This window comes from Gadus macrocephalus, chromosome 14 (assembly GCF_031168955.1).
Source record: "Gadus macrocephalus chromosome 14, ASM3116895v1".
Taxonomy (NCBI): domain Eukaryota; kingdom Metazoa; phylum Chordata; class Actinopteri; order Gadiformes; family Gadidae; genus Gadus; species Gadus macrocephalus.
Genome location: NC_082395.1, coordinates 8,972,147 through 8,996,261, shown reverse-complemented (window position 1 = coordinate 8,996,261; position 24,115 = coordinate 8,972,147). Strand labels below are relative to the sequence as shown.

Below are 24,115 nucleotides of genomic sequence, written 5' to 3'. Positions count from 1 at the left end.
TCCCTAATTCACCATGTAAGCCGTTGCCAGCTGCAACAGGTTTTCAGCAAGAAACGTCTCATCTTATCTCGCCAGAATTAAAAGATGTATCTTCCAACGTTAAATTATAAAATCAATGTTTTGTAAAAAATCATTGGATAAAGGCGCAACAGATCATTGGCTGATTTTAACTTTATGTGACGGAAGATGATACCCTACCCCAACGCCTCTTGATAAAACCGCAAAACATCAAAGAATACTTAAATACTAAATCATTCTTTCAATTGCTTCGAGCCAAATGAATGTCCAGAGGGGAAGGTGAGGCCGGACCAACCTAGCCTGGCTACGAACTGCACTAACGGGCCATTATCGTCGCTAATGTCCTACCCATTACCTGGAGGAACAAAAGCAACATCATGACTCACCCTAACGCCCAGCTCAACGTTCTCTCCGCCATACACTTCCATGCCTTCGTCCAGCAAGCCGATCTCCTCAAAGTACAGCCTGTCAACCACGAAGCAGCCAATCAAGGCAGGGCTCCTGAAACATTGAGGAATGCAGTTTGATCCTACTTTCAAGGGAATGATTACGATGCAGCGTGATTATAGTGAGGCACAAAAACAACTCTTTGCTCTGATTGAAAAATGTTCTTAAGCTAGACACGTTGGGTTTGTTGTTTGACGATGATGCTGTGTGTATTTTTGTTACTGAATATTTTATCGACACTGTGATTTTCTTGGCCGTTCATGACTTCCACTGGTTGTGTAATCTCATCTGCATATGACGCATGAAGTTGAAATTTCCAAGTTGACTCTTATATATGTCCCACCTGATGGGTGCACTGTTGTTGGCGTTGTGCCACCAAGACTTGGGTGGGTTGAGGTAGCGGCACCACAGCTCCCAATCAAAGCCCTGAGCAGACAGTGGATACTCTTCAATCTCAAATGTGTCATACTTGATGTTATCAAATGATGGGGAGATTATGCGAGTTCTGTCCTCCTTAATGCGCTGGAGAACTGGTTCGGCCCTTAAAATATGGAGGAGGAAGGTAATTTTCTATAAATATTCAGAAGAAGAAGACAGCTTTATTCCACGAGCGCAGTAAACATGGCAGGAAAGTAAACACATCTGATATTGTAAGCAGGGAGACTTGATTAATCACTGAATTGTCAATACTTTCCAAATAAATAGATACGATGTGACAGAGAGAGAAAATAAGTCTTGGAAAGAAAAGAACAAGAAATTTGAAAGACAAATTTATGCAAAGTGGATTTCGTGGAACAGTACCAGTGAATAATAACGTTTTATCCAATAATTCAATTATTATATTCAAGCAGTTGCACATATTTCTTTCAAGTAAACAAAAACAGAGACTGAAAAAATAACCAAATTCATGCTGAATAGTTGTATTGGTAGAATTGTGGTTATTCATGTTTAATCGTTTAATCTTTTAATCATAACTCATATCTATGTTTATTGTTGTTGATATTATTTTTTCAGGAGATATTAAGCTGTGTGTCTCCTCCATTTAAAATGTTTGCCACTGCCACTTCGTCAAACATTGGATTAGTAAGCCATTTATAAGTAGAAAAGGCATAATAATACTATGTGTATAATTTCTACACATTTAGAAATTATAATCAGTGTGATTGTACTCCTTTCATTCCTTCAATGGAAGGAAACATATTTTTCAATATGTGACGTTCTGTTTGAAGTGAATGAAAAAATAAAAATGTACACCCAAATTGAGGATGCAATTTACGTAATCGGAAAAAAAGCAACATAATGGACGTTGTTCAATTTCCCCTGACAGATTTGGGTCAGGCAGCGAGAGTGCTAGATAATGTGGTGCTCGCCACCAATCAGAGTGATTCTCTGTGGCGGGAGAGACGAGCAAAGGCTCCGGCACACCTCATACCGTATGCATGTGTTAGCACCCATACCGTATGCATGCGTTCACAACATAAACGGTAATCCATATGTGAAGATAAAAGCCGCACGAGGGGAACATAATACACCGACCCGGTGTGGGTAAAACAACGTCAACAATGAAGCGTAGCCTTCCGAAGCGTTAATTACATGTGGCGTGCGCAGTGATGCTTTGTACCCGTTTTGACTCACCAGCCTACGTTGAACTCCACGTGGGCATCAAACAGAGCCACCACTGGGGCGCTGGCAACCTTCCACCCACTCACTCGTGAGCGGATAAGGCCCTCCTGTTTGGAGTGCCTCACCGTCTTGATGAAACCCGGTCGACGCCGGTTCGTCTCCGAGACAAACTCCTGAAGCTTCTCCTTCAGCTCCTCTGCAGAGACACACACACACACACACGCACACACGTAGGCAGGCACGCACTCACGCACACAGACACACGCACACAGACACAGACACAGACACAGACACACACACACACACACACACACACACGCACACACGCACACACGCACGCACGCACGCAGGCACGCAGGCAGGCAGGCAGGCACACACGCACGCACGCACGCACGCACGCACGCAGGCAGGCAGGCAGGCAGGCACACAGACACACACACACACACACACACACACACACACACACACACACACACACACACACACACACACACACACACACACACACACACACACACACACACACACACACACACACACAGTAAAAACACATACATCGTTATTCCGTTGTCCCTGCTGGGGAGTTGGTGGACCATGTGAGAAATAGCAGCTAGTGAGCAAACTTTTAACCACACGACTCCATTCCTTATTTCCCTCCTAAGGACAACATGTCTGGGATAGCGGTGCCAAGAGTAGACTAGTCCTGCTCCACTGCTTTGATCACTGGACCAAGGAGGCCGCAGCTTCAGATGGCATTCCTTCCCTCCATAGAGCTCAACACAAACACACACACACACACCCATACACACACACAAATGCACGCACATACACGCTTGCAGGCACACACACATGCATGCATGCAAACACACGCAGGACAACTGCCAACTGCAATATTGTGGTGTCAGCATGCAATCCCCCTTAAGAAATGGAGGAGGTGAGTGTTTGGGGCATTTACCATTGTTATCTCACTCAGTATTCACTTGAGAACATTATAAACACTGCTTATTTGCAAGTGTCAGATATCTGGAGACTATAAATGAAGATGTGTGTTATTTTGAAAATCCTCTTTTCCCCCAAAACTAATGTTTTACAAGTATTTAGTCTTATAGTTCATGCAGTATTTATCCCATTCTCTATGCTCTGCATATTTAGCTCCAGATTTGCAGCTAAATATAAGCTCCTACGCACCTAACCCACACAACTGTAGAACTCTGCTCAGTTAAAATATACAATTTTGACAGTCCCTCGTATAATTGAGCCCGTGTCATGACAGTGTTTCACAGCCAAGCGTTTCTCAGGCCACAGCTTGGGACATTTCCCAATTAAGTAGGAATCAGCTAGGTCAATTTACCCTTCTCTTTCCTGATAGCTACACTGTCTGCTGCATGCTAATGTCTGCAGGTGAGCACTGACAGGAAGCAAATGACTGTAATAAGGCTGCAGGTACCTGGAAGGTTAGGAGTAACGGATAGCCCCTCGAACAGCCCGAACAACCTGCACCGCACCTTTGGCCAACCGGGCCGACAATGTTGAGCGGAGATAAGATTTACCATCTTGGTGATAATGACAATGGTGGAACTGTCTAGGGGAGGTGTATTAATGTGTGTGTGTGTGTGTGCGTGTGCGTGTGCGTGTGCGTGTGCGTGTGTGTGTGTGTGTGTGTGTGTGTGTGTGTGTGCGTGTGTGTGTGCGTGTGTGTGTGCGTGTGTGTGTGTGTGCAGGAGGGAAAACGGGTGAAATGCTTTTTTGACAAAATGTCAACACGTGAATTGGGTCCTCATGGAGGTGAAGAGGACTGCTCTCTGATTTACAATTATGTGATACAATCTAAACCCCTGGCAGTCGTGGTAATCTACTTGTGCTTGGAGCGACTCCGCTGTTTCACCATAGTCTTTGAGCGGAATGGGGTTACAGGATCAGATTAGCTTTCCAGCGTTATTATTATAGCTTGGTGGAGATTGCTGTTATCTGTTGGAGTAAAAGCTGAGCTGACGGCACACATCAGATCAAACCAGAGACATGTGAACGATTGGATCGTCGGGAAAAGGGATGCAATCATTTATGATAGTTTGCTTACTTTGCTCACGTTACGCGATCCTCCTTTTCTTCCAAAAATATAACCCTGCTATATTTTGCTTGTCAAAGTGTCTCATACCGCCTGCTCTAACACTTCTTATAAGCAGACAAACATTTTTAGATTGCTTCGCTGCCTCCCGAAATAATATATTTAACACTGTTAGGCTTATGTTTATTTGTGTATAGATATGTGCTTCTTTTTTGGTACGCGTTGATCAGTATAGAGTACAAACCCATACCCAGATAAAGGATTATAGGCATGCTATCCATTTTGTGAGTTTTGTCCTCAATGTACGCAACAAAGAGTAAAGAAAATGCATACGTTTGCGCACATTTACTGAATCGGCTACATTTAATTAAATTTTACCCAATATTCACTGAACGGCTCTCACAATAATGGATTCCAAATGCAAATTGCAGGATATGTACAAACACCTAATTACTCCGTGTGACACTTATCTTCCTAAAGACCTATTTTCTTGCTTTCCCACTTGTAAGTGTTTTGTTTTTTTAATCCATTGGTTGAATCAAAGACGCATAAGCCCTAATTGAGAATGTTAATGTGGCTAGAGCGAGGAAAGAACGTCATCAGAGAACCGAAGTTAATTACCGTGACTGTATATTCCTAGCGATACGGGCACAACATAGCGTTTCAAAGAGGAAACCGGGATCTAGATTATGCATTGCAGCAGACAGGGGTAACGATCCGCAGGCCTTGCTCACTGTTGTGTGCCTGACGCTGCCTACCGTTGTTGCTGTTGTCATCCACCAGGATGATCTCCTTGAGAAGGTGGGAGGGCGTCCTGTTCATGGCCGAGTGAACGGAGCGCAGGATGACGGACGAGGCCTCGTTCACAAAGATGAACACGATGCTGACTTGAGGGAGGTCCGCATGATGGCTCATGTTTTTGCACCTATGGAGAAATCATGGGGGAAAGGGCCTTTATAACTCATCGAATGACTTCGCTTCGGTGCCCACCCTGACTGAGCCTGAGTGTCCATCTGCTCATGGGCCGCCTTGCGGATCTTACCCGTCAGGCCGCAGGTCGGGTATGGGTCTGTCCAACGCCAGGCGGTCGCTGAGGTAGCTGTTGTAGCCGTAGTACTGGAACGACTTGAGGGCCACTCGGCGGTTCTCTGGGCTGAGGTCCTTGCCCCAGTGAGCAAACAGTGATGAGTCGGAGAATGATGTGTCTGGCTGACCCTCTTCTCCTCGCCCTGGCGTCTCTGCGAGAGGGGCAACATAATAATGACTAAGGGCTAAGATGGAGCACTCAGTCAACTGGCGGGCAGAGGGAAGATGGATTAAATGGACATTGAAGATACAAACAATTATTTTTAATTTGCCCGTTCAGAAAAAGCTATGAAGAAGTAGGCTCTGCCTTAATGGACAGCATCTGGTTCCTGTAAAATGCAGTAACTAACAATTTGTAAACCCTTCAAAACATTTCTTTGGCATCAATCATATTTAAAACCAAGGATAAAAATAAGTTTGTTTTATGTTTTTGTCTATCCAATAACATAAAAATTGGTCAATGCTGATCTCAAGGCAGAAGATGTATTAATTGTATAATCATCTAAACAGAGAAAAGCCACCAGCTCTTTGCACTTCTGAAGGTATAAACATCAAAACCCTCACACTGATGATCACGGTTAACATTGCAAATAATTTTCAATACTAATCGATTAATTAATTTAGCAATTATTCACGTAGCCGACATAATGGTTGAACATTTATGGCATGTGTTGATAGCTTGGGTTCTGGCTTGCATCCTCCTGTGTCAAGCTAAGAGATCCTTGTATTGTGTGTTAATTACTGCCGCTGTGCTTGGTAATTTTTTTAGAGTAGATAATCAGCTAAATGGCCACTCCCCTCACTGCTAATTGCCTGCCTCTCCATGCTAAATCAGCTCTTCTCAAGTGGAGATCAAGATTCTCAGTTACAAAGCACTATGCATTTTCATATTCATTGGTGTGCTCTTACTAATGCTTTACAAACACATTAATCACTCCATTCAGACCTTCGCTACATATTCACAACACACTAATGTAGAACACTGAAAGTAGCAATGGCCTACGTTCTGGTTCCAAAAACAATTAATTGTTCATTATTGTTTTAGCTCCTGGCACGTTCAAATGCATTATTTCTATGACTTGAGTTGTTTGGCTTTAACTGGATGAAAAAATAGGGTGAGAATTGAGAAAATGAAATCTTGCCTTATAAATGAACGTTAGGAATACTTTGAATCCAATTTTTAGTTGTAGTTATAAAATATTAGCAACACATCTTAGTATGACAATCCTACTTTATCATCTATCAATTATTGAATTGAAGAAATTGCCTCTATTCCCTGTAGCCCGCTGCAGCCAGACAACAATTAGTCACAAAGTACATTCTTTTCATTTAGTTCCTGAAAAAACATGCTCATTTTGCATTCTACAAGATCATCTGGTGGAGAGCTCAAATATTCCTCTCATTCAACTATCAGGCAAAAGGGAGAAAGCTTTGAGGTCTGAAACGGCTCAATGGCCTGCAAAATGACTGCCAATATGTTTCAAATTGATTCAGTGAGATTGCACTCCTGTGTGTGTCTGTGTGTACAAGGGTGGTGCCCTTCGTCACACTGTGTTCCTTTTGCATACTTAAACTTGTGTTTGTTTACTCATCAAATGCAGAAGAAATCACACATCCACCATGCGTCTCAATGACTCTAAACGGGAAAGGCATCCGTTACGTGACATCATTTAAAACAGGCATGGCCACTGGCTTCAAAGTGAACCTGTTTTTTATCTTGGTTGCTGGTATCAAACAGCATGTCCAAGAGTACAGTACACTCCTTACACTCTCATCGAAACGGAGCATTGTGGAACATGAATAAACATGGGCAAAAAGGCTCATACAGCAAAATGCAAATGAGTATATTAGTATAGCATAAGCTATAAATTCAAAGGGGATGGCAACTTGCAAACAAAGCAACAAAGTGAGAAGAGGTTGAAGGAAGGGTGTAATTGATAACACTGTGCAGACTTCTATCAGCGTGTCTCATGTGACAGAATAACACGATACAAAACGTGTAAGGTGTTTTCGTTTGTGGTTGGGTTCTACGTGTGTGACTAATTAGGCCACAGGGATTTCTGAGGTGTGAACGTGAAGCTGTTTACTCAGACCAAGTTTAGGTTGGCTGTATGCTGATAGTGGATGCTACCATGGAAACGCACGAGAATTCACGGTCCTTTAACAGACCTATTAGTAGTGTAAGATGATCATGTGGGAGTTTACCAAATTAAGGAGTAAACACAACAACAACAACAACAAGAACATCAACAACAACGGTGCTAACAAAGTACCCATAACACAACAGACTACTACACTGAAAAAAAGCATTTTGATCCCTTTCTCATCGGCTTATAGGTCAAGGTCATGGGGTCTGTGAGGCAATTAGGGACTCACAACTCCATGTGGGGCCCTAACCTTTATGTCAGTACTTGGCAGGGACACCATTTGCACAAGGCTCACCACTGAAGAACAAGAGGCCTAATTTACAATAGGAATGAAAGATAGGGGATATACAGGCGCACACGTGCATCACTGGGAACATGAACCACAACCACACCAGAGGCTGTCTGGTTTAGTTCACGTAGGTGCAAAATAAGTACCAAAACATCAACAACTCACAGAATTTAAGCGTATACAGGGTTCACAACCTGCATTACAAATCAATTCCTAAGTATGCTGACCAAAAATGTGGACATCAATAAATACAATGAATATGTATGCCTGCACTGCAGCCCTATTTGAACGCTTTATCCTTGCATTGCAAAAGAGCAACTCAACTCTCTATTAAAGCATGGATGTGTTCCATTGGATTATTCAATCACAATGTAGCCTATAATAAAACACAGCTATTCAGAATGTTCTCAAGTGCACTATTTTAAGCTTTATGTTGAAAGAAAGCCTTGCATTGAGGTGAGGTTGTTCACAATGTTCCCACTTATTAAACATGATTCTCCCTAAAAAATGTTGGGGAATAATTGTATTTTATTTTTATTTTATTTAATCATGGCGCAACTCCATATCATATATAGATATCCTTTATTTGGTATCGCTTTAAAATAAGCCATTAAATAATTAACCAATAATTAACATTTGTTAATGCACGAATAAGCATTAATTAACAGTTAATTAACAGTTAAAGAGTTATCCTTTTTTAATTGTTTTCATGTAAATGAATGGTGTTCATGTTGAATAAGGTAATGGTGTTCATGCTAACAAAGGTATTCATTCATACATTATTTAATAGGGTTCTGGTTAACCCTAATCCTATTAAATAATGTATAAATGAATGCATTACAATAACCCTAACACTATAACTCTCACCCTTATCCCTATGCTAATACTTTATTAAATAATACTATAACTGCATTAACTAATGTTAGTTCATGGTTAACTAATGTACACTTGTTATCTACTGTATTCTTAACTGTACACCATCACACAATAAATTAGACCAAGGCTGGTTGCTTGGTTGACAGGTTGGCTTGTGAACAAATCATTGGTGGGTGTGCTGCGTTTAAAATGGTGGGCATCAGTGACTGACTGAGAGAATGAAACAGATTGTATGATTGGAAGAAACTGTGTGTGTTTTGCTTTTCTTTCGAAACCTAGAGGACTAATGGAAGGTTGCCATGGTTTTTAACAAAGTCTATAATGCCCAAAGGTAGAAAATACCACCATTTGCAACTGTTCCATTTCTGTACCATTTTGTTAACTGCTATAGCTTGTATTGAGGGTGGGTGAAAAGAACACATTTCATTGAAGCTTGAACATTTCGAGCAACAATTGTTTTCTTGCTCTGAAAGGAAAGCAGGGCTATTTCTAGAGGTGCGGATGCCCTCTTTGGAAATACTATGCACACCTAACAGGATAGAAATGTATTACGAAAAATGGATTCTACAAAACCCTCTTTATCTTTGGGCTTAAAAGCTAAGGATGGCTGCTGATCAATACTGAAATTGTGTGTGTGTGTGTGTGTGTGTGTGTGTGTGTGTGTGTGTGTGTGTGTGTGTGTGTGTGTGTGTGTGCATAGTCCAAGAAAAGCAAGAAACCAGTCAGAGAACCATAAATATGGACGACTTCAATATCCTCATCCATATATCACCATCATTGCAGCCCAAAATATTTCCCGCTATGTTTCTTTATTCCCACTTTCAAGTGCCAAAATTGTCACATTAAATTCAGTTTGCTGAGATCCCTGTTTTATAGCATCCCTTCAGATCTGACTCCCTGAAGGGCCGGTGAACAAGTGTGCTCTCTCCCTCTCTCCCTCTCTCTCTCTCTCTCTCTCTCTCTCTCTCTCTCTCTCTCTCTCTCTCTCTCTCTCTCTCTCTCTCTCTCTCTCTCTCTCTCTCTCTCTCTCTCTCTCTCTCTCTCTCTCTCTCATCTTCACAGTGGAATCTTGTGCTTTGGGTTCTCAACATGACTTTTCCTCTAATGGTTGCTGCTTTAGGTCTAAACAGGCAACCAGGGTGAAACGTTTGCTAAAAATAAATAAAAAAGCAGCTTGCTGCAGAACATAACTCAAAAGTATTACTGTGGGCTGAAGTCCATGGTGCGAAATGAACATTGGCAGCCAACGGCATAAAAAAACCACAGGTGGGAGAGTGGTATTAAGTAACTTAATTAGCCGTGTCCAGCTGCCTGCATTGCTATCTGTCACCCAGGCTTGTTTACAGTATTAAGCAGCCTCTTAAATCAACGTTACTAATCATCATTTGTCATTGGTCACCTGCTTATTACCCGCATACCGGCACTAAGATGTGTATGAACTTGGGAATTATTAAATTAAAAAACTAAACGAATAGTTTTACTTTTATTTACATAATTAAATCAAAATCCCCAGTTCATACGAAATGCTCTTGTTGTCCGATTCAAGTAGATTTGAGTTGCAGACATAGTGTCCGAGACTTATACATGCACGAAGACAGGTGCCTGGGCAGAAATCAAAGTAATTTGTGCAGAATTTTGTTCACTAGATGAATGAGGATCAGATGTTTGAAAAGCAAAATGAAGGTAATCTTTCATAGCATTTTGATGTGACTAAGATCACACAACAGATATTTGTTGTGGAAAATGAATGTATTTAATGAAGTGTCAAACGGGCATCAATGTCAGCACCATTAATAAATTAACAACAATAATAAATGTTTCACACACACACATTGCTATAAAAGCATCAAATGGCTTCTGAGCTGGTTTCCTGCCTGCAGCCCAAGGCCAATCATTGCTGATGGATGAGGACCAGTTGTGCCAACAGTAAGCAAGCACCAGTGGCAAAACAGTTACCGTACCCAAAGAAAAAGAACCTCTGCGCCTGTATAACTTTCACACCCTGAACCATGAGCACAGCTTGACCAGCTGGAATGACAGCAAATATTCTGCACTTCTTCTTAAGTCAGCATAGCCAGCGAGAAGAATAGTCAGGGCTGTGCTCTCGATTTTCCACAAAAGGGGGAAAATAACGTTTGTTATTCAGTGTACGCAAACTCTCTCCAATGACTAATCGTAAGCGAAATTCTGTTAAATTCAACAAGGCTGGGCGTTTATTTTATCATCAGAATTCAATTCCAAAACAGAAGGAATGATTGATACAATTAGCTCAACTCTCTGTTTGCCGAGTGTCTAAGAGGGAAACAGAGCCGGCCCTTATCATCGCACGACAGACGTGCTCCAACAGTGGATGTCTAAAGAGCGAGCTCTTGTACTGTGTCGCTGTTTCAGCCCCCGGGGCCGCGGGGAGGGAATGGGTGCTGATGGCAGGAGCCACTGAACTCTGTACCCAGCTGACAAAGCACCGGCTGATGGCTCTATCCCTCTAGTCTTTGGTGTGTATTGCAGCCACATACAAACGCACACACGCACCACACACACACACACTCATAAGCATACGCGTGCGCGCACACAAGCACGCACGCGCGCACGCATGAACGCACGCACGCTCACACACACACACACACAACCAGAGGCTTCGCAGCATTTCTAATCTGTTGTTGTGTGTAAAGAGACACTTTGCCAATCTACAGATACTTTCAACAGTAAGTCGTTGACACTGTTGAGTTGCGACGCATTATGTCTATTGATGCTTCTGAGTGCAGATTATTCTTAACAAGTATTATTACAAGAAGAACAAGTACAGTGTGTTTTCATCTAAATACGTGATCATGAATATATTCATATTCATGGAAATGTTTCATTCATTCTTCCTTTCATTTTTTTTACACTTGAGCGAAATAATAGGCATAGGATCATTCTTTTTATAGAAATTATCAATTGCATCCAGTTAAACTAACATTTACATTTTCTATTTCACCTTTTGACATTTTCCCATTTGACCCTCAAGATGCTTTTTTCAGGTAAGTGGAGGACAGTGTAGTAGCATCACACACACTCACCCAACCAACTGCACTTAATTAATAACCAGGGCCCTCGAGGCAGTCCTGCTCATCAAAACACAGCCCACACACCGAAACTTCTCGCAATTTTGTAATTAAAAAAGTAGATAAATTAAAATCAGGACTACCTTGACCGAAATACGCGGAGCAACACTCAATGACAATAATAACAGCCTCAAAGGGCTTTGCAGACCCACATCAGACGGACAACACCCCCTGCATCTAAACAAGCAAAGGAAACATAATGCAAGGAGGCTGAATTCAGAGGGATCCATCCAAGGATGGAATATGACTGAAAGATTCATAACAAACACATACACAATTCCAGTACATCTGCTATTACTATGTGCATGCACACATTGGAATACAAGCACTATTGCTTTTGTTGATCTCAAAGTAAAAATTCTACTCGCAATCCTCTTAAGATCCGTCAAATTGCGTTGGCATGCCTCCCTGGACGACCACAACGTACATTTTCAGTCTGCTAAACCATCAATTCATCAAAAGCTAAACCCGCTGCTCCAAGATCTTGGGACTCCTAGGGTCTCACACTGGCTCAGCAAGGCGCCTACACACACTCCAAGAGCCGGATTACTGTTAACCGGGCTGTGAGGCTCCGCTGCCCCCCTTCTGGCAGCCCGGGTGCACAGGAAGGGGAGGGGGGTTGGGTGGGTGTGAGCGTGGTAGAAGTGGGAATGTCTCGACACTCATCATCTACGCTCACACTAACACTATCCCAGTAAAAGAAGGAGTTGTTTCTTTACTTGAACAATGGATGGATAAAGATCGATTAGAAAGGTGGGGAAGAAAGGCAGGGAATAGCGATTATAAGAATTTACCTCAACACTCGTGGGTAAGAGACTGGTGGTACTGCCAAACACACTTTAGTTTAAAACTTGTTATCGTGGAACTTTAATATGAGACCCTCAAGACCACCTCTTGCTATCAGGCTGCCTGAGCCGTGGTACTTATTAAAATTATTTATGCTATTAATCCTTCAATAATCCCCACATCAGGTGATCCGGTGATCAACCCCTGATCAACCCTAACCCGGTGATCAAAAAACCCCGGAAACACCCTGTTATGTAGTGCAAGCACGCAAGACAGATTGCTCAGCAGCTCTCCTTAGGGTGTTGCGTCACACCTCATTGATCATCTTCAGCAAACAAACATAGGTTTAATTCGGCCAGACAGTTATGCCCCTCATCTGCTGTTTGCAGTCCTGTGTCTGTTTGTCCAAGATCCTCCTGTTTGGCTGCATTTATTAGATATTTTCTGAAAAGGCATGTTTTTTTGTAAGCCAGAAAATATGTCTGCATGTTTAATGTATCTAGCATGCTTGTAGGCCCCTTAAGAACATGAGAAGAAAAAGAGAAAAAGATTATCTTCTAACCATATCTTTTAAAACTATCTCTAACATGCTGAAGCAATATTTAGATATTGCCATGTAAAACAGAATGTCACTAATGAGGGGTGTGTGGTCTGTTGTATGATCATATATGATAGCATACTAGAGATAGTGTAGTCTCTCTAATAATCTAATATGGCCATGTTAAGCTGACGGCCTTGAGCCTCACCCAAAATCGAAAAGAATCGAAGGAGGAATCGTGGATGTGAGGGGGGAGTTTCACCGCAGCCTGCAAATGTAAAACAAGAATTGGAGCACCCGAGGAAAGTGTACAAATCGACAGAGCAATCAACACGTTTTATTCCGAGAGAGACTAGAATAACGATATTAAAAGATAGAATTTGCACAGAAGGCAATTCTCCCAGGAGTTGTTTTTGATTTCCAACCAGAATGGGCAAGAGAGAAGGAGCAAGGGGCGTCACTTAGTTATTTAATCAGATTAGCTGGGGTACTTTGAACAAAGAGAGGCTGCGCCCATATGTGGAAATAATTTGGTGCCCATCCAAGGACAGACTGATATTCCCCCCGCCAAAACAAAGAAATCTATGTGCAAAGCCCTACGGCCCTGCACTGAAAAATGGTACACCTCGTGTTACACCGTATTGATTGTACATCTCACTCATCTGGCACCTTAATGCATGTGGCAAAGCTAGTCTTGTCTCTTTAATGGCAATCCCCATAGGGTGGAATGGGGGGGGGGTTAGCGCCTCAGAGACCAGGGGTTAAATGTAACCTGCATCCTAGGGGAGGATTTCCCCCGTTCTCACCGTCACCTCATGTCTCCCATGTCTCCCATATATCGTTGCCTCTCGCACCTCGATTGCATGTGCCACATCAAGCGATTGTTCTGGGTTATCCAGGGTCATTCAAGGTACTCTCATTCCTCTCAGTTGTTGTGTTTTGTGCGTTATTACAGTATGATGTCCACAGTAATTCAATATTTTGGGCCGTACAATCAATGATTTACTTCAGTGAGGGTATTGGGATACCTCTTGTAGTGTTATTACATTACATAGCATCACACTGAGTTACAGAAACAGCCAAGGACAGCTCCTGTAGCTGTGTTGGATAATCCGGTGAGTCTGCTGAAAGCAATATACCGCTTAAGGGCGGCTTTATCCATGGCAAAATGCCAAAAATGCCAATTGCAGAAAAAACTAAAGTACTCACCATTTTTTCTACTTTTTGATATTTATGTAATACCAATCTGTTTATCTTTATTAGTCCAGAGAGCCAAGCATAAAAATAATAATCTGAATTTGTACATCTTTTCTCCAGTTTATCAAGTTCAAGTTGCAACTGGAAGGAAGCACTAACGAAAAATATTTTATAACCCCATTTATGAATTTTATAGTGAAAAAATATGCTCAACATGTGTGTACTGCATTGAACAAATAAACGTTTGAAGACAATGATGAGTGAGAGTGTATAAATACTCAGATAGTTAATCCATGGATTTGTGAGATAGAGAGGCAGTTCAACGCAATCTGACTGATCTAAAGAGGATTGAGGGAAGAAATGACTTTGTAATCCACTGACATAGTCCGTCTGATTCAAACACAAGCAGCTTTCAAGCAAATATGTAGCATTATGCAACACAGCAAACCAGCTCCTTTCAAACCAAAACAAAACTGCATGCATTTTTCCATGGAAGTGTTAGTGTTGGTAAAAGACAGCTGTGAATATTTGATGTCTTCACTGGGTAGTGTGGAGACTGGGTGAGTGCCATGGGAGCTGCCAAGGTAGTGCTTGAGGTGTCAGCCCTTCAGTAACACGGGAATATCAGCAATGCTTTGCGCTTGGTTTGAAAAATGTAAAGACACAGGGGATTCAGAAGCGGCAGCAGCTGGGACAGATTTCACTTGCTGAATTTATCGAGCGAAGATGTCTCTTGAAGGAAGTTATATGCTTAAAATACTTTCTACAACACATGCCATCCGATTACTATACCTTCTACATTTAACTTATACAACCATTGCATCGCCTGGAAGGAATTGCTATTCTCCAGCCGGTATATCTTCTATATCCAGCATGGTTTAGACAGTTTGTTGAATGTAACCTTAAGGTGAGTTCATGAGAATGATAGAAAGGCTAAGAATGTTTTCTACGATGAGAGGCTACCACCAACGCAAGGCATTTTGCATGAAACCAAATTTATGGAAAGAAGCAGAGATGGTTTAGCAAGCAAATATGGTTAGATAATATTATTCTTTTGCAGTGGCATAAGGCAACTTGGTTAAAACTAGCCAGATAAAGGATAGGAATATTATTTGTGCCTATGAACTTCATAACTGTGTTCCGTTTATTATTTATTTTTTTACTAAATGCTCTTGAGCATAGGACATAGAATAGGACATAATTCCTATTTCATTCAGGTATCCAACATTGACGACCACTTGATTGAAGGACTGATTTAAGGGCAAAGCTTTATAGCCAATGGCATAACCAGGTGGAATCGGTGGCCCAGGTGTAATTACAGAGGAAACATTGCAAAGAACAGAGAATGATTACAATCACCCCAGGGGCAGGTCAGTGAATACTTTGGGGAGTAGTAAAGTACACGAGAACTTAGACAAGAATTTTGAGTGATACTTTACTTCTGTAACTCTATAATTGGGGTAGTTACACTTTTTCTCCACTACTCTCCAAGCATGTTAGGATTATTCAGTGACAATAGGTTAAGCAATTGATACATTTGATGGACTACATGGTTCAGCTTGTTCAAGTTTGCATTGGTAAATGCCAAGTTTGTGACTAGCACGGTTGCAAATTCACTATATGATCTACAATTATAACATAGAATATTATCTAGCAACTAAAAATAGGATACACAGGCACAGATTTCAAGAGCTGAATTCATGCTGTGCAAATGTATGTTACCACACCACGCATATCCGTTACAAGTCACACACGATTTTTACCCACCCACAGATCTGAAATACAAACAGAGAAGTACTGCCACCTATTTGACTCATCAAGTGGTAATCATGGCAACAGCATGAGCGGCTGCAAAATGGCTACCATACTGCTGTGAAATGGCGAGCGTACACACCATTTAAAACATTTAGGGGGATTTAGTTAACAGATACAGTTATACATTTACTGTAACTGTTTGTAATCTACAAACATTGTTTCTGTTATTCCTATGGGCCGGCTACTCTGCAATCCTTCCAGTTGTTTTTTATACGCTTTGCATCACTATTACGTTTTTTCTGGCTGCTCCAATTTTGATTGCTGGCTTCGATTGTTCTCAGCCTCACGTGTAAATTACTTTTAGATAAAATAGTCCGCCAGATCCATACACAATCAGGCAGAGCAAAAAAGAAAGTGAGTTTCATTTGAAGACAATGTATTGGGGCCTCAACATTCAACCCCCTTACCTACCATACCCCAGCAAACTAAAATGTCCGTCAGGTAGCAAGGTACCCTGAACCAGACCATAGCATATAACATCAACTCACACACGATCCCTGTGGTAAATGACTAGTCCCCATTAGCCTAACCTGCAAGTCTTTGGAGGTAGACGATAGCTGCTCCTGGCGAAGCTACACAAACACAGGGATAAAGCATGCACACTGTTATGACCCAGGACAATGGACTGATCAAATGCAAACCTCAGGTCTCTCTGGGAGCTGTGATGTGAGGCACTGCACAGTAAAAACATCCTATTGTGCATCCCGTTAACTGCATCCTCCTCCCCTTCCTCTACCGTCCGCCGCAGGAGGGGCTGTGAGTTCTATATTGTGTCTCAGACGGAATACATGTGCATCAGCAAGAAATCACATCATCTCTGGCTTACATTACATATAGTCAGGAGGATTCTGAGCAGTCAATATCAATTAAGCTTTAGTTTTAGATCAAAACTGATTAAAAAATATATATCTTCCTTAAAATGTCCTCTAAAAGGGAGATTTAATAGCGTTTTTGCTTCATCCCAAACCATTATTTTGTTTAAAGAAAGTAAATCACTATTGCTTGGTCTCAAGAGACGACTCTTTTATTTTAGTCAGACACTGTTTTGTGATGCACAAATGCATCGTGTTCTACTAAATATGACACATACTTGGGTCAGACAATGCTTTTCAGGCTAAACTAGAAATAGACAGAACCCTAATCTCTCAGGATTGTATTAATTCCAGTCATTCCGTTTTTCTTCTTATAGAAGTGGTTGTGTGACACATAGATGTTGAAGCGATGGATGATATTATCATGAAAACAGTGAGACAAAACTGCATTCTAGGCAATTTAGGTCATGTAACGGATAATTTCTCGCTAAACGTGTTAGCTGCAAGGTTTTTAAATACACAATAGTGACCAATTACGGAAACGAGATAGGAGCTTTAGGGCCTCTGTCCTATTTATGTAGATTCTGGTGAGCTGTTAAACAGTAGGAGTCAAGGGCTTGCTACCCAGAACGCTTCCAACAATAACCATGGAAGAGAAGGTGATAATTAAAGGTGATATTCCCCTATCCTGCAGGGGATGAGGATGCATATATATATGGATATTAGTTTATGTGTGAGAGTGTGAGTGTGAGTCTGAGGACGTGTAAACTGTATACACACACATATATATATATCGGTAGAAGAAAGGAAAGGGTAGAAACACTGCTTATCCTGCAGAAAGCAATGTTGTTGTCTCATGTGTACTGAAAATCAAAAAGTATTTAAAATGACATCATAAAATCCTTTTGTAGGTCCATAGATCAGTGCTAGATTAAATATGGATAAAGCAAGTGTACATCTGTATAGCACATTTTCCAGCATGGGTATGTCTGATTGATGCAATAGGTATTTAAATCAAGCTAAATGTACTGCATATTTGAAAGAATCGAGACACATTAAACCCTCTAGTCCACATAGAGATAATTACTATGGGGACTATATGGGTACTGCTTTACAATAACAATTCAATAAAATAACATTAAGAATTCAAACAAACGAAAGGTGCCACCGCGGTGATTCCAGTATCTGTTTGTTTTATGGGGGTTTTTCGTACAAACAACACAAATAGTGTTGCACCCCATCTTTATGTAATGTATGGTTCCAGGTTTATATCCAATTTTATATACTTTAACCATACCTTAACAAAAATAATCGTTCAGAAGCGACTGCTAATTATCTACAACACTTCATGAACTTTGATTGTGCATTTTATTGATCGTATAACATTTATATCAATCTAAACTACGGTAATTCAAACGTAAACATATTTCTCTCGTTGGGTTCAACAGGGTTTCAACTAAAGCAAGCGCAACATCAAACAATGCACATAATTAATAAAAGTTGAAGATATTCAAAATGCAATATTCATTACAAATCCAAGTGGTCAAATATGGATGAGAAAATCCAAGCAATAAAAAAATCAAACGGAGGTAGCAGGGTATGCCAAGGACACGCCGAAGCAATCGAGACATCACCTTATTCAAAATCGAACGGTTTAAAATTCAAAAGATTATTCTTTTGGCATCCCAAAGCCCATGGCCCGCACAGACACTGCGGCGGCAGAACTACATGGACAGCTCTGCCTCGTTCACAGCCTTGAGGGCTGCTGACACAGCGTCACAACAGACGCGGACGCTTCACTAAGGCCTGGGCAGAGCACTCTGTGTGGACTGCTCGGAGCGCCTGTGGAGCGGGGCTAGGTGTGCACAATTGCGCCTTTTAAACCGTCTCAGTGTATAAATGGACTCGACAGCAGCCCGCCTCTTCCAGTCGCGTTGTTCCAGAATACACCATCATTATTCCTACACTGCCGAAATCGGCTTCTTGTAAATGCAATGTGGGGCACTGTAAAAAAAATAATAATAATTGGGCATCACACAAATTCGGCCACTTGTTAATTTATCATTATCAAACATACATAAGGAGGTATTATATGGATTGAGAATAAACAACCACTGTCTAGATAACATGTTACTGATCGAGATCATTCACATGTAAATTGGATGCTACTGTAGTCTAAAATAAATATTCACTTCCATTTACAGGTTGTTATTTCTTACATTATTTAGTATCTGTGGCTGTCGTATTCCTGTAATAGGCCCGTCCAATAATTTAATTTGGCCCGAATTAAATGATTGAATGGCATACCGGTCCTTCCTGCAAGCATTCGGCCAATGCACTCATTTTAAATTAATGGAGTCCGCCACAAGGCAAGGCAGACCTAATGCTAAAGCCAGCAAGCTGGTCATGTGTTTTGGGGGAGTGGCTTGAAGGAAGGCAAGAAGGTAGCAGTGGGATTTTTTAGGTTGGCTACCGAAAAATATACAGAAACATGAATGCCAGTACGAGGCTGTACATCCACAATCTTTGTTCTCCTCTCTCACCGGCCCTCCCTAATTCGTATTCCCCCATTGTCTCAGACCCTGTGTTCCTTCCAAGGTGAGAATGGCATTTGCTGAAAGCTGGGTCCAGATTAGAAATAAACCTACAGTAAACCCAAGAAGAAATTCAGACAAAAGTAGGCTATGTAGAATGCAGTTATTATAAACCAAAGGCCTCTATTTTGAAGCTCAGTCAAGCCTCTTTCTGATTTTGCCAAAGAAACCATTTCCATGGATACTGATTATAAAGTAGTTCCAGCTGTTAGTATGGGTTGTAAATTAATGATTGGTGTTAGTGGAAGGCAGGTGACAGCAGCAACACAAGATTTACGAGATTCACCGGAAAGCACGAACAAAAGAAGACCTGGCCTTCTTGTTCTTCAGTGCCTCCTGTTTTTTGGTAGGCCAACCATCAGTATAGACAAAGGTTTATTTTTTTTATTTTTGTAGAATCAGAGTTTACTAGAGGCCATTTAAAACCCTACAGTATATGCAGCTCATTAATATTAAAGCAATATTCCAATATTCCACGCATTTTGTATTTTGCAAAATCCTCAAATACATGCAGAAAGGGATTTTCCAAAATGTTGTTCCACTTTGTGTAGTTAGGGATGTGAATAACTTATCTTTTTCATGGTCGAATAATCAGTGGGTGGTATGAACGAATAATCTATTATTCGATTCACAAAGGCAGCCATGGATCATCGGCAAAAAATCACTTAATTTCTTAAACGCAAAAAAACAACTACCTGCTAATTGTCAAACAGTCAAATTGTCTGTTGTGAAAAATAAATTAAACTGTAATCAGAAAACGCGGTTATATGTATAGACCCTATAGTATCACTATCTGTGGTATAAAGGCTGGGACGAATTTCAAATTATAAATATGTACACTTTATGTTTAAAGGATAGACCGTCGCGATTCACATTGAAGCGAATGGCGCCGTGATTCGGTCTTCTAGACGAGAGCTGGTCAATTGTGAAAAATGAATTAAACTGTAATCAGACAACACGGTTATATGCTATCGACCCTTGAGTATCTGTAGAGTATTTTGACCCTCTGAAACGAATAATAGAATAATCGAATATTCTGACCCATCCCTAAGTTCAACCCATTAATATTAAGCATCATAAGAGCTGTAGCACTTTTTGACCCTACATTCACTTGCATTAAGCAGGCAAAAAAAATAATTATATATAAAATGCCTAGATTCATTTGTACGATTTTTTTTAAACTTTTTTGATACTGCTGACAATTCACTGAACAGATTATATGTGCAGGACTAATGTGCAGAAAAATGTTTATGAGTGGCCACAGTCCATTCAAAGCGCAGTTGCAGAACAATTTGTGTTGGCGGAGCCAAACAAATGATCGATAAAACAAGCAAATCATCATCTGTTGTCGCTTATTACTGTTGACTAATGAACGGGGCTAGTTAAACCGTAGTACAAAGGCAACATCACGTTCAAGGTTGTGCTTTAATGCTGAACATCAGCATGACTTTGATTTTGTCGTGGGTACCGGGCTGCAGTCCATGCCGTGCTGACATTCACTTTTACAGCAAGCACAACCTCGAGTGTGATGTTGGTTAAAGACTGCAAAATAAATTGCCTTAGAAGTAAACACTTTATTTACCACATTTTGATTTTAATTATTTTGGGTTGATCTTCAGAAGGGCAAATATCATGTTCAGGTAAATTGGTGCTGAAATGATGGAAGGCAGACTTAGAGTCAAACAGACAAATATAAGATATGGGATGATATACGGATGAAAGCTTTTACAACTGCAGTTTCATGGATTGAAATTGTAATGTACATGGGTTCTACATATCAGTCAAGGCAATTAGAATATTATACGTTAAACTGTAAATCAATATTCAACTACAATTTGATGAAACAGGTCCACTGTGCTATGGTTACAGTGTGAGATACCTGATATCCTAAAACATAAAATAGCTAATTGTGTGTGTGTGACTGAGTGGGTGAGTGGACGCGTGCATGCGTGTGTATGTCTGCGCGTATGTGTGTGTGTCTGTGTGTATGTTGGTGTGATACAGCAAACAGAATGCAATGGATAGCCAAACATACTTGCTGTCATTTCGAGAACACATTACATGTGAACATGACTTGTTCTATCATCTGTGACTCATGCTGATATTACAAGGTTGAACAACAAGCTTACCGTCAAGAAAAAAGCACACAAGGTAGATTTGCCATTAAAAGGAGAAAAATAATAATGTATCCACATGAAACAGAATTGTTTTCAATGTTCCCCTGTGGGCTAGAAAAATAATAATATGATTATGACATTGAAGTCACAATGAACACTACCATTAACTGTCATTGTCATCGTCAACAATAACTTATTCACGTTTAGCTTTGATTTTCCAGTGCAAGTGAGTGAGCCAAGGCCACCATGACGTGAGCTCTACTGTAAGTGAGATGATATTACCCACACGCACGTAGCAATAGCCATTTGTTTCATAAAGGCAGGAGAGTGCAGCAGGCAGCTTGCACAGTGGGCGTGTGTGGGCTCGCCTTTCTCCGCTTTCCAACAGATGCTCCCCTCTCATTAACTCCACTCAGAGTAGTGAGGAGTGCAGTGGTACAACTACATACGTGCCACTGCTACCACTTCCCTCCCTGACACTCTGCTGTTTGCTCTAAACATCCTCAAGAAGCGATCGCAGTGCTGTATTTTGGCTAGCCCCCCAGTGGCACTGGTGCACACAAATGAGGCACTGCTCCGGGACAGTCACCGTTTTTTTGTCTTCGGTCCCTTGCGTTGTACTCACGCCCTGCAGTGCTCCGGACGCTGTCTCTCTGGGTTAGGCTCGTGGTAGGACCTACAACTGTGTTGGGTGGTGCGAGACACGTATTTGGCTGAGCTGATGGCACGCTTCAGTGTCGTCAGCAACCATCATAGCAATAATAAACATGGGAAAGGATACAAAATGTATTTATTTTTTATCTATATATTTCTTGGGTGAATGTAAGACATTAAGGACACGGTCTGACCTCATTACCGGTGGAGACATACCGAGGAGGAAAGGATATTCTTAGGGATTTCTAGTCAGCCTTTGCCGGGGCAAAAATATGGACTTCCCACACTGTTGTTTGCATGTTGAATATTTACTCATGGACAGTGTAAGGGCCTCATTAGGGAGCCACATCTACATGTGAGGCGTATTCCATATTTTTGCACAATATAAACAAGGACCCATTCACCAGATGACGGGATTGAGGTTAGGTTAGGTTATTAGGCTACACTAAACATGTTCTTTATATATTCTGCCAAATGTGGAATTTTACATGACATGTAGGTCATATTTCGTATTAACGTCGATTAAAAATAATGGATGCTGAAAATGCCCCTAAGTTTAAATGTCTTGAGACATTAGCAAATTGCAAGGTTAAACATTATGCAATATCCACAGTCAATTATATAATAACAATAACAGAAGAGGCTATTGAGATCAATTTTTTTTTTTTTTTTATGTTTATGAGAATCGTGTTATATTAAGGAGGAAGAGGTGTCAGGATAACCTAGCGTATAACCTTATGTTTATGGCTGTTAGGAAGTCTGTTGGGTTCCATGCATGACTTGGGAATCATGAAGGCGGATCCGCGCCATATGCGTAATCTAATATGGATAAAAGAAAACGGAAAGGCGAGCCATCAAATAAACTAACCCCGCACACAACTCCAACCCCGCAAAGTACCGTTTGAAAAAGTTGAGGATGTGCGTAATGTAAAAATATAAGTAAAGCTGTGGATTTTGGACAATGCGCATGGCACGGAGGCACAACCTGCTAAAAGTTCCAAATGCAGGCTTGATGAAAGCATGGGGGGTTTGGAATGTCCTCAAAAACCACACACCTCTATCATTATAATAACAACAATAATAATATGAATAGGCAGAAAAATAAAATAATGATAAACGCCGTGAACGTTACCTTGTATGTGCTGGTTGACCACACTCTCGAGTCGATCCAGTCTCTCGATGATCCGGAGAGTGTCACCCCGTTTGTCGCCATCCAACTTTTTCTCCGCTATCGGCATCGGCACTTTGATGTATATGTTAGCGATATAATTAGTCACCCATCCGACATAGAGCAAACACACGATATTGGTCATGCCACTCAGTATCACGCATGTGGACACCAAAGTTTTGGTTCTCCTGGTGCAAGCCATGCCGACATCCCGACATGCAGCGTGTGTCTGACTGTCTCCCAGCGCAAGACAAGGCAGCAGTTACCTTCCCAAACCTGGAATGTAGGCTACTTCAGTGCACTGCACACGTCACTTTGGACCAGCCGCATACAATCATCCCTCTGTCCCTATACGGCAATGCAATCCGGTACAGTGTTGAGTTTCGTTTCATCCAAGGGAGGTATCATATGTTCAATTCACGGTTGATTTGCCATTCCAAGCATGTTGCATTAACACTCACAGCAGCTCAGATCATGTTTCCATATTAACAGATTACGCGGAACAAGGTGCAATAGGCTACTGCGGTCACGGGATTTGATAGTGGGGGTCTTCGGTATGCAGTCCCCTCATTAGCGAATAGAGGCTTACAAGTAATTTATTAATTATGACATATTGCACAAATATGTACTAGGCCTATTTATTATATTTATATGATTATTATTAATAGTTATTATTACTATTACTAGTATTTAGTATTATGATGATGATGCTGATGAAGATGAGGATGATGATTATGTTTAGTATTATAGTAATTATTATGATTATTATCTCAACA

At 41.1% G+C, this 24,115-nt stretch overlaps 1 protein-coding gene across 1 annotated transcript in view; it reads right to left on the bottom strand.

The window, feature by feature from the left end:
• galnt18b (UDP-N-acetyl-alpha-D-galactosamine:polypeptide N-acetylgalactosaminyltransferase 18b) overlaps positions 1-23,826 on the bottom strand; it is a 44,461-nt gene extending 20,635 nt beyond the window's left edge. The window contains exons 1-6 of the mRNA XM_060071100.1: positions 23,304-23,826; positions 5,196-5,391; positions 4,912-5,078; positions 2,101-2,284; positions 809-1,006; positions 405-519 (exon numbers count right to left, since the gene is read on the bottom strand). Of these exons, the coding sequence (XP_059927083.1) occupies positions 405-519; positions 809-1,006; positions 2,101-2,284; positions 4,912-5,078; positions 5,196-5,391; positions 23,304-23,541 (1,098 nt within the window). The 5' untranslated portion in view covers positions 23,542-23,826. The remainder of the gene's footprint in view (positions 1-404; positions 520-808; positions 1,007-2,100; positions 2,285-4,911; positions 5,079-5,195; positions 5,392-23,303) is intronic.
• Positions 23,827-24,115: the final 289 nt, after the last annotated feature.